This window comes from Elephantulus edwardii, unplaced genomic scaffold (assembly GCF_000299155.1).
Source record: "Elephantulus edwardii isolate Elephantulus edwardi_28Jun2011 unplaced genomic scaffold, EleEdw1.0 scaffold00263, whole genome shotgun sequence".
NCBI classification, from domain to species: domain Eukaryota; kingdom Metazoa; phylum Chordata; class Mammalia; order Macroscelidea; family Macroscelididae; genus Elephantulus; species Elephantulus edwardii.
The window spans coordinates 748111-760507 of record NW_006400013.1 but is presented as its reverse complement, the minus strand read 5'-3'; the positions used below and the strand labels follow the sequence as shown (position 1 = coordinate 760507).

At 40.6% G+C, this 12397-nt stretch overlaps 1 protein-coding gene across 1 annotated transcript in view; it reads right to left on the bottom strand.

Annotated features, from left to right (window-relative positions):
- Positions 1-12397, bottom strand: part of TLN2 (talin 2) — a 282673-nt gene that overhangs the window by 242898 nt on the left and 27378 nt on the right. The window contains exons 7-8 of the mRNA XM_006899628.1: positions 2760-2823; positions 1529-1633 (exon numbers count right to left, since the gene is read on the bottom strand). Coding sequence (XP_006899690.1) covers positions 1529-1633; positions 2760-2823 — 169 coding nt within the window. The remainder of the gene's footprint in view (positions 1-1528; positions 1634-2759; positions 2824-12397) is intronic.

Genomic DNA, 12397 nt, shown 5'->3' with positions numbered 1-12397 from the left:
TCTGACCAATGCATGTCCTCCTTCTTGGTAAGAGACCCTGCGTTTTCTGCTGTGAAACTGAGAGCTGACTTGAGTGGTCAGTAGTGGGTCAGTATATGCCTCTCTTTAATACGCATTTCTATTTCTCATGAAAGGAACTCTGGTGGCTGAGTGGTAAGGAGTTACACCGCCACCCAGAGGAATGTGGTTTGAATCCAAGGGAGAAGGAGGGGCAATATCTCCCATACGATTAACTGCCTACAAAAACTTGCTGGAGCGTCAGCTCTGGGTTGGTTCTGACTTGATAGTATACAACAACAATAACAGCAACTTCTCATGGTCACAATGAAGCAGTTTGCTCCAATGAGAAGTAGAATCAAGACAAGGATCTATCTTCCCAAACATCCTAGAGTCCAGCATTAGTTGGACTTTCGCTTTTAATTATCTTTATTGTTGTTATGTTGTTAGGTGCCACTGAGTTAAGTACAACTTACAGCAACTCTATGAACAACAGATCTGAGCCCCATTCTATCCTGTGTCAGCCTCACACTTCCTGACACACTCAAGCCCACTGCTACAGTCACTGTGTCAATCCATGTGGTTGAGGGTCTTCTTCTCTTTAGATATGGGCAAAGAAAACTGACATCACTCTGTCTCTGGCCTTCTGATTTTGATCACTGGAAGCAGCTACACCACCACCACATCATGCTCCTATCTCTGGCAACTCACAAAAGGTGTTATCCTGTCATTCCTGGCCAAAGGCAAATGTAGGAGGTCCAGAGCCACAGCAAAGTGAGAGTAAACCAATGAAACCAAATGGCTGGATGAGGGAAATGGTGCATCTGAGAATCAGTCACTCTCTAATTGCTGTTCAGTATAAATCAACTCATAACTGACCCACCAGGGAGTCAGGAAAGAGACTGTAAAGCACAAGGGAGGAGACTGCCAATCTTTCTCCCACAGAGCGGCGGGGGAATTCAAACCACTTGCCTTTGGGTTGGCAGCACAACTCTCTATCCACTAGGCCACCAGAGATTCCTCTCTGAAAAAGGGACAAGTAAAAGGGTAATGTAGCCACTATGAGGATTTACTAGTCAGCTTAAGAATGTACCCACTGAGAGCCTAGTTGTCTATAGGTCCAATGTCAAAGACACACCTCTTTCCTTTCAATAGTTCACAATAGAAAAACAAATAGTTCTCATAAAAACAGACTGAAAATTCCACAAGGATCCCAAAGATACACAAATTCGTAGATTCTTTCCATTCATGCATGAACCATTCTTAGGAGAAAGTCTCAACAAGTAAGACTGATTTCACTCCTTCAGTGACCTGGTGACAGTGACAGTGTGCCAAGCCAACAGTCACTGTCCTGGAGGCTCATGTTCTTCAGGTCTAACTCATGTCCAAATGCAGGTTATCATTGGAGGAGCTGGCTTCACAGGCATGCCATCTGTAAATGTGGAAGCCCAGCACATGCCAAAGAAAACTCAATAGTGGACAGAAGATAAAGTGGCAGCAGGTGAACACCAGCTCCGCCCACCCAACTCACCTTCACAAGGAAGAAGGACACACCATACGTCCGCAGGGACCGGGCCAGTTTGACATACTTCACCTTGGCTTCAATTTCGCTCATCTCTCCGCAATTCTTGTGCTCCTGCAGAAGTGACAGCAGTTGGAGACAGGTCATTGCCGCTCTAGCAGCTGGTGGATGCAGTGAGAGGTACCAGACATGGTGCATGCAGTGCCTGCAAACTGTGATGCTTGCATGAAAGATGCCCCTCCTCCACGACAGGAAGCTCATCCCAAACCGAGGGTCAGAGCACACAGACAGCACTTCAGTGGGGTTCACACCCAAACACCCCACCAATTCCACAAGTAAGCACAAAGGACTTCAAAGGAAAGGGTTCACAATCAACACTTTTATGACAGTTACAAAAATATCCTTCTAATCTCCATCGACAACATGTTTTCCAATGAGGAGGTTAATCTGTGCAGGCCTTTATATGAATTCAGATAAATAAATAAAGCAGAATGTATAAATATCACAGTGCTTAGAAAAATTACTACGTAAAAATGTGCTTTACACACTAAAAAATGTATATATCAGATTGAACTTACACCTCAAGGCCAAGACATTTCATTTTCAACATGATGAATTAACTAGAGTGATTGTTTCACTGGTCAGGTTTGATGACAAGGCCTTTCCTACTGGCTACCTCGAATAGACAACTTTTTGAATTTTTGAACAAACATGAGCTTTTGAAATGGCAACAAAGTTCTAGAAAAAGAAGCTACTTTTCCCTGGGGCACTTTGATGGCAAAGCAGCTGGTTTCAATACCATCAAGATAAAATTGAAATCCAACTCACTTCTGATCAGCATGGCCTCAAGCACAGCAGCGTAGAGCTGCTCTACTGGGTTTTGGTGGCACTAATCTTTACAGAAGATCACCAGGTCATCAGGCCTTCCACAGCGCTGCTGTGGAAAGTACCAACCTTTAAGATAGCAGAACACAAACTGCTTGTACCACTCAGGCATCCATCAAGATATTATCTCTTAAATTTAGATGTATGCACATTTTTCTCAGAAAGGACAGAAGGTATGGATTAAGATCATAAATCTGCCCAAAGCAGAACTGTCAGCTTCTTTACTTTTGACCTCTCATCATATAAGCAGCGCACGGGCAGAGGTTACAAAAGTCTCACTTGCAGCGGTCCCTCTCATATTAACAAATGAGGTGAGGGATGGAAGAGAATAACAAATTCTGTACATTTCCAGTACCTGAAATATCCTCTTTTCGGCTCCTCTCTGCTTGATGTACTCTTTGGGTAGGAATTCCTTTAAACTGAGAGGGAGGGAGACAAAAAAAATTCAACAGGCATTTACTGTGTTCTATGATGAGAAGCAAAGAAAAAGAGACTTTTCATAAAGCGGGCAGTTAAGTCCCTCACTTGTTCGATCTTTAAGAGGTAATTAACAACAGACTTCCATATTCCAAGATGAATTTAAATAAAGACACAAAAATACAGTCTGATAAAAGGGAGGAGGGCATCAAAATAACATTCTAAAAAGAATTTACAGAATATTAAGTGAAGGGGGAAATGCATAAAATTTTACAATATGCTACCCTTCATAAGAAAGAAGTTAATTTTTTTTAATATCAAAAAAATACAGCATTGAAAATAATAGAGGAATCAATCTAGTTATTAAGAAAAGCTGTTACCCACAGGGAAAGGAGAAAATAAGGGGAAGAAAGGAAATAAATCCTCTTTGTTCTTCTTATGATAATCTGGACTTTGGAAGCACATGAAATTACAGAGGGAGTTGTTGTTAGGTGCCATCGAGTTGAGTACAACCATAACGACCCTATGAACAAAAGATTTGAACCTTGTTCTATCCTGTGCTATCCTCACACTTCCTGACACACAAGAGTCCAGTGCAGCAGTCAGAGAGGGTAAGAAAAAAGAAAAAAAAAAAGAAAAGAAAAAAAAGGCAGACACCAGAAATAAAACACAAATGGAAACAAATGCACAGGACAATATATCAAGTTGGCAGCATAACTACTGAGAAAATAATCACCTCAAGTAATTTTAAAAACAGTCTTTGGACTTTTACATTGCTAGTGGGATTTAACTGAAAGATAAATCACAGTTGACTTGTTAGTAAAAATATTGGTATCATTTTAAAATGAACTTCTTACCTTCCTGCCTCTTCTGCCCCGGCGCCCCCTCCCAGCTCTCTATATGCACATATTTACACATGTAAAACCAGGCTGGTACATTATACATAAATCAGTCACTGCTGCTGGGTCTGTTCCAACTCACAACGACTCTCCATGAGGTTTCTGAGGAGACAAATCGTTAAGGGAAGAGACTGCCTATGAAGTGATGGGTGGATCTGAACTGCTGGGCTTCTGGTTAGTGGTCTGATTTATTATGCACTAAGCCATAGGACTCCTTAATACATAAACAGGGGACTATACTTAGGATAAAGTAAACAAATGATTAAATGAATTGTTAGAAACCAAGATTTTCAGCATAAAATAGGTAAAAAGAAATAAAAAGTTGAGTAAAAAGCCTGGAACCTTTCATTTGAACTGGAAACGCCAACTTCAACTCTTAAATCATTTTTTTTTTCTGTTTCTAAAACACACATACTTTCAAGATCTGTCCTCCGAAGACCTGGAAACAAGAATAGCCTGGCGGCAGCAAGCATATCCAGTGCCTTGGCTGTGTGGTTGTCAAGCACCATTTCCCATTGAGTGGAACTTGGGAGCCATAGAGAAATGGCTAGTTCTAGATCTGGGGCAGGAAATGCATCAAATATCCCAGGTCATTATGTGCCTCAGTGACTCGAGTGTGCTTTTTAGAGATTTCTTGCTCTATAAGTTAATTTAAATCACTTATACTAGAGATAGCGATACAGGCCCATCACCCAGCTTCACCAATTATTAAGTAGTCCATCAAGACTTGCCTCCTCCCCTCAACGTATTAAGTGAAAAGATGATGAGAAACTTCGTAATGGGTGGATTAGTCCAGCAATATCTAATCAGACTGATCAATTTCGGTATTTATAAGAATGTGAAAACTAGATACTACATACCTCTACTATGAGCTAAATAGCACTGCTTGGGAAGCATTCAGGGTAATGATTAATTAATTTCATTTAGCACCTAGGTCTAAATATTTATAAAAAAAGAAGCAGAGGAACATATGAAATACCATCATCTCTAAGCTACCAACAGCCAAATTTAAAAAAAGAATAAATTCTATAAAAGTAACACAGGTTTGGCATAAATAAATAGCTTAAGTGTGACACTGAAGAAGGGAAAGTGATGGAAGATTTTTAAAGATTTATGTATCTATTACAAGCTTACGGTAACTAAGATGGTTTGGTATTGATACATGAATACAGATCTAGAATAGACAATAGGATCAATGGAATAGAACTGACTGTCCAGACAGACTCTTCATAAAGGTGTCAAGGTCATTCAAGAAGGAAGAGCTCCTTCAATAGATGGTACTTTGACAACTGGATTCCCACATGCAAAGTAAGCAGGACTCCTACTTTGTACCACACACAAAAATTAACTAAACATGTATCATAAACCTGAATGGAAAAGCTAAAACTATCAAGCTGTTAGAAGAAAACAGAGTTAATCTTAATGTCCTTTAGCTGCACAAAATATTTTTAGATATGACCCAAAAAACCGGCAAAGTAAAAACACGGCAAAGGGGGGAAAATTAGATAAATAGGTCTATACCAATATGAAAAATGTGAGTAAAGCAAATAATTTCATTAAGAGAGTGAATATATCACTCAGAGAATGGGAGAAAATATTTTAAAATCATACTCTAAGATTTATGTTCAGAATATATAAAGATGTTATATAAGTCAAATAATAAAAAGCGAAGTTATCAAGTTTTTAAAAATGGACAAAGGATATGAATAAATCATTCTCAAAAAAAAAAAAGGATGTATAATTGTACAGAGAAGATGTACAACATAACTAACTATCAAGAAAACCCAAGTCAAGCTTCAGTGGGACACAGTGCCCACTCTCCCGTTCTCCCTCCTTCGCTTATTGCCATTAAGTCTGAACCACATCACAGCTGATGCTCCAACAGGTTTCCCCAAGCTGTAAACTGCATAGGAGGAGACAGCTTCTCTCTCTCCTAAGGAACCACTGCTGGATTCAAACCCCCAGAGAGGAATTGCCTTTGAATTAGTACCACAACCCCCTACAGACTACATCAGGGCTCTCACACACCCACTTAAAATGTACATAGAACAAAAAATACAGACAATAGCAAGTGCTGTGAGGGGGTGGAAAAAACCAGGAACTTTCACATATGGTTTCTGGAAATGTAAGATGAGGCAGATGTTGTGAAAAAATAGATTCCCCCCTTTAAAATGCTAATCATTAACTCTACTTCTACATATAAACTCAAGAAAAGGGAAAACATATTTGCACTCAAAAGCCTATAAAAGAATGTTCATAGTAATAGTATTTATTACAAGTAAGAAGGTAAAAATAGTCCAAATATCCCTCTGCTGCTGAATGAATAAAATGTGATTTATCTATACAATGACATATTGCGTAGGTATAAAAATGAATGAAGGAGAGACATATACTACAATATGGGAGAACCTCGAAAACACTATGCTGAGTAAAAAAAGCTAGTTACCAAAAACTCATGTTCTATGACCCCGTCATATGAAATATCTAGAATAGACAACTCGAGAGACAGAAAAGTGTTTTAGTGCACACAAACAAGTCCAAATGGTCAACCACAACTGAATGGATTGAGAAATTGTGGTACATTCCCACAACAGAATATTATGCTGCACTCAGGAGCAATGATTTGGAAAAATCATTACTACAATAACTTTGGAGAGACTGGAGAGCATTATGCTGAACGAACTTACTCAGTCTCATAAAGGCAAATACTGTATAAGGCCATTATTGTAAAAAAAGAAGGATAACTAGTAAAACATGTATGGGGACCCAAAGGGGTAAGAGTAGGAACAGAGGGTGAGGATGGGAGGGGCAAAATCACAGGGTTGCACAATCTGGTGTGTGGAGGAGGGGGTGAAGGAAATGGAAAAGACTTGGTGGGGACCTGAAAAGGCAGGGTAATGATGAGACAAGTCCAACGGTGATTAATTTTATAAAACATAATGCATGGGAATGATTGTATGAAACACAGTGTGAATCAAGAATAGAGTGAAATACAATGTATACCAACTTTATCAGCAAGCCAATACAATATAAAATTAAAACAAAACAGTAACAAAGTATATTAGTGATTGCAAAGGCAAAGATGGAATGGTTAGAATGGAAGTGACTGTTCACAGGTTCACAGTTTCTTTCAAGAATTATAAAAATGTTTTACAATTTTATTATGGTGGTTTCACAACCCTGTTTCCTCCTGTGCAGCCTCTGAAGACCCACCAGAGGATCAGCCCTGGGTTGGTTCACTACTACTGAGGACAAAAAAAAACATATAGGTGAAAACATTACACTGTATACTGAAAATGAATACACTGTATGAATTATATCTCAATAAAGCTATTAAAAATGAAATAATGTATCAAACACAACAGACTTCATTTGGATCCTGGTGTGAATCAAATAGAAAATGATACTTTGAGGCAAGGGAGAGAAAAAAACCCAAAACCCAGGGTGGATACTAGATGATAGTAAAGAATTATTGCTAATTTTTCTGGCTGTCAAGATGGATTTACGGTTTTGATTTATTCATTAAAATATTTTATCTGTAAGAGAAACATACTAAAGTATTTATACATGAAATATATTATCTCAGACTTGCTTAAAAATACTTCAGAGAAAAAGAAGGGGAGAGGAAGCCCCACTCTGTCTCAATTATTCAGTGATCCTGAATAGTGATCAATCTGCAATCTACTTCTTCAGACAAAGAAACTCCAGGGTCTGGGGCTGAGTGCTAGAAGAACACATCCCCTTAGTCCTCAAAGCAGCCAGCAACAGGGGTCTGGAAAAGATCTCACAAGCAGCAACTTATGATGTTATGATCATGATTAAGCAACCTGCTGAACAAAAATGAATAAGAATAACAATATGAGAATAGTATGTTGTTGTTGTTATGTGCCATCGAGTCACTTGCGACTCATAACGACCCTATGTACAACAGCCCTAAACCCTGCTCTATCCTGTGTCAATCGTACTGTCTCTGACACACTCACCCCAACTGCCCCAGTCACTGAATCAATCCACCTCAAAGAGGGTCTTCTCCTCCTATGCTGTCCCTCCACCCTCCCAAGCATGATGTCCCTCTCCAAGGACATGAGAATGGTATGGTGGGGAGGGGGGAAAGAGTAACAATATCACAAAAGAAAAGCTGCGTTCCAGAGAAGCTGAGCAGCCTGGAAGAGCAGAGAGCTTCTAATCTTAGACCAAGAGTGGATCCACCTGAACACACAGCTTTGCCCCAGCAGCACACCTACAACAGCAGTGAAGCAGCAGTGATGCATGGATGGCAGCTGTGGGCTTCTAGACAGCAGCTCCCATGCCATCAACAAAACGACGCTCAGCGAAGTTCACCAAATCTAACCTCAAAAGGATCTATCAGGATAATGATGTGACCAGAACCATATAGCATCATAGTGTCTAACGGCCAGCCAGGGATGGGTTGTGTATGCAGTCTATGCCAAGAAAGAGCTGTGCTGCCACAAGCTGCCCAGCCCTCAATTCTGCAAAACCAGCTCACCCACATCCCCTCCACTCTCCAGTGGGTACTGAAAAGAATTTCCTGAAGCTTGCACTAGTGGTAATAACCTGGTGTCTCAAAATATGGACTTGGTGGGATCTTAAAGCATTATAAAATATGAACTCTGTGTGTGCGTGTGTGAGAGATGCACCTTCCCCAGTAAATGAGCAAAGTGCAGGGTGTCAGCAGAAAGCCGGTGCAGGCAGGCAGCCTGTCATCACCGCCTGCCAGGCAGCCGCACAGCAGTTCCAGCTCAGTTGTTGTTTTGATTACCAGGCCCGAGTGTGGACGGCTCTTGAGCATCGGGACATGCAGACAAGTGAAATCTGGCAGCCTTCTCTGAGAAAATGGGGCAGGTTGTCAAATCTGATTGGAAAATTTTCTCCTAATTAAGCAAGTTCTGGTCAAACAAAGTACTATCCTTTTTCTCAAATGTTTCCCATTTAAGAGGACATCTATCTACAGTTTGTGTATTAAGATCTTACTTCTCCTCAGAACGCTACTGTCAGTTTTGTATGGGCAATCCTTTCTCAATACTATAACAATACTACATCTTCTCCTTCACCGATAAGCTAGCTTATTACCTTCTTCTTATTCTCAATAGTAAGAAAATGGAAGCAGCCAAAATGTCCATCAGCAAATGGACAGATTGATAAAATGTGGGTAAATTCACACAATGGGATACTATGCAGCACTAAGAAACAACAATTTCATAAAATACTATAGTACATAGGAGTGTCTTGAGAGCATTATGCTGAGTGAACTAACTCAAGCTTATAAGGACAAATAGTGCATACAGCCAGTATTGTGAAAATAGGAAAATAATGGAGCAAGATGTGTGTAAACGCTCATAGCAGGAAGGGGAAAGGAAGAAGGGAGAGGAGAAGGGGAAGGGAGGAAATCACTAGAATAGCAGAGGTTAGTGGGGGGAGGGGGAGGTGAAGGAATAGGAAATGAAGTGAGAATAGGCATTATCAATAGTAATTAATGATGTAAAAGACAATGTATATGAATGATTGTATAAAACAAACTGCACATGAATTAAACACAATGAATATGAAAGACTGCATGCAAACCAACAAAAATAAATGTTTTTTTAAAAAGTCCACAAAAAGATGCATGTCTGCAACCAAGAAACTCCACTCTCTGAGCCCCACACTTTCCCTGCTGAAGCAGCACCCATACCAAGGTCACTTTGACTTGTTCTCTTATCAGCTGTAGTTGGTTACACACCCATAAGTAAGGAATATACTGCCGTATCTCATAAATCGCTAGAATCATACTAAAAAAGGAGTTAATGAAGGCCTCAGAAAGTTAATGCTGCCGAGTCAATTCTGACTCGTGGTAACCCCAGAGGGTAGAGTGCAGTCACCCCGAAGGGTTCCCGAGGCTGTAAGACTTCATGAAAACCAGTCACCATATTTTTCCTCCTCAGAGAGGCAGGTGAGTTCAAACCATCAACCTTTTGCTTAGCAACCAAGTGTTCAACCACTGTACTACAAAGGCTTCCTAATGGTAGATATTTAGAAAAAGCTATTAAATTAGATGCAAATGAGAACATTACAAACCATGAAAAAGACAAAGTCAGTGCTCAAATTGTTTCAAAATTATCTTTAAATTTTCTGAACAAGTATGCAATAGAGGTGTGGTTCATACAAGTAGAACTTGCTCCCAAAGATACAATCATTGCTCTTGCAGCAAAAGATTGGGATATGAATGGGTTAAAGGAAAAAGAACTGGTTCCTGAGGTTATTTTAGCTTTAAAGCTAGGAACTTCTAAAAATTTGTTATCACCGTCATCAATTTGATTTAATATTGCTGTTATTCTACCCCTGGATCATTTGTTAGGATTCTGCACTTTAACTGACCAAGGGAATTAGCTAAGCATCAGCTCAGACCAGGATGATAACAGAGGTTCCAGGTGTGAATGACAAGGACTGAACACCCTGTGGACCTGCCAAAAGAACAAACAAATGTGTCCTGGGTGAAGTGCAGCCCAAGGGCCCCTGAGAGGACAGGGCAGTGAGACTGCATCTCAAAGACTTTGGGGATGTTCCCAGGAGTGGGCATTTCTGGAAAAACATCATGCTGGGATTCCAACAGGAGGAATAAATAGCAATGAGCTTCAGAGCTATAACAAAAATGAGCTCAGGCACCGTGGAGACTGTATGGAGAGGGCGCAGGCTTGGTCAAGGCTTGGGTCAGTCACACAAAGAAACCTGACAGAATCACCTCAAAGACATCTAAAAAGAACAGCAGGCTGTTCTCTAGACACTCGAAATCCTTGGAAACCCAACGGCGGGTCTCCACAAGTTGGAACCAACTCCTTAGCAATCAGTGGGTGATATTAATAATAACAACTGTCACTGATCGATTATTCATATTAGAGGTGCTTTAGGGAGCTCTGGTGACTACGTGGTAAGAAACCATGCTGCAATCCCAAAGGTACGCAGTTTGAATCCACCAGCTCCTCTATGGAAAAAGGATGGGCAGTCTCCTCCCATGCAGTTAACTGCCCCGGAAAAACCCACTAGAGGGTCAGCTAGGAGACAGTTCTGACTCAACAACACACAACAACAACTGCTTTTCATGAATAAGTTTATCAAGTAAATTTTGTTAAAAGCTCTAGAAGGGGGAAATAATCGCATTTGTATGTGTAATTTGAGGGTGAGGGAAGCTAAGTTACTTGTTCATAGGCACGCCCTCAGCAAGTCAAATCTCTGTGTATAGCTCCAGAGACGACAGTCCTTAGCCAGTGATCTTCTAGTCAAACAGCATCCTGTTTATCAGTCCTTTAGAATCTTTACTTAAGAAGAAGAGCAAAATAGCAGAAATTTCCGATCAAATAGTGACAATAAGGACTACGGTGGCAAGAACTGGAGAGGGAAGATGGCATGGAGAAGTGGGGAGCGGGCTTCAAGAGTCTAGCTCAGCCATGCAGGAGCTCTGTGATCCCGAGCCAACGTGGGGAGGGGCCAACACTCTGGCAACTCGGGGCTGGAACACACTCAGAAGCTCTGGGCTGAAAGCAGCCAGGGGAGCAGACACAGACCTTACAGAGCTGCTGTTAGTGGGAAACAGTGAGGGCACCATTATGAGAACAAAACCTACTACCACTGAAATGGGAAATGAGTGAAGGGTACCAGGAAAACCGGGAAGAAGCAAACCATAGAGACAACAGTGCAGAAAGGCATGAAGATGACTTTCAATTGTATTTGACTGTTAATTTGATCAGCAACTGATGGTGAGTGAAGGCAATGCATACATAGCTGGTAAAAAGCCAAAGCTGAATTACCTGCTTCACTATTTGAAAACAGAATCTACTGCCAAATTGCCCCCCACCCCCGCAGAGTCTATAAGGAAGTCTGTGTCAAGAGAAAAGCTGATTTAAGATCTCCTACTGTGTCAAAAGGTTTGCTTGTTGACAACAGAATTCCCTTGATCTTTCTTTTAAAATAAAACTTTTATACTGGTTTTGCTTACAAAGTTCGTATACATTGTTTTTCACATGAATCTTTCTCATTTCATTTATCCATCCCTCCCTCTACTCATCAAATTGTGCAACCCTATGATTACCCGCCCCCCATCTCACCCATCATCACCCCTCTGCTCCCACCTGCCCTCCCATCTTTAATCCTCATACACATTTTACTAGTTATCTATTTTTATAATGGTCTAATACAGTATTTGTTCTTATGGGACCGAGTTAGTGCACTTAGCATAATGCTCTCCAGTTCCTCCCAAGTTACATATTGATTTTCAAAATCATTGCTCCTGCGTAGTATTCCTTCATGTTAATGTACCACAATTTCTCAATCCATTCGATTGTGGCTGGGCATTTGGGCTGTTTCCATGTTCTTGTGATGTGCCTCAGTTCTAATTTTCTCAGGGTATATTCCAAGCAGTGGATAGCTGTGTCATATGGAATTTCTATGTTCAGCTTTTTGAGGAAATGCCAAACTGCCTTCCAGAGTAGTTGTATTTTGATTTCTCAGGAAAACATTTCAAAGGAGCCCATAAAATACTACTTCTATGCAGGCACTAGAAGATGGCTATGGCCAGCAAGAACAAAAACTTTCCACAACTGTTTACTTATCTACACGACTGGACCTGTTCCACCTCCACCTCCAGTAACACACAGAGTAACAGATTAGGCAAAACCAAACCAAA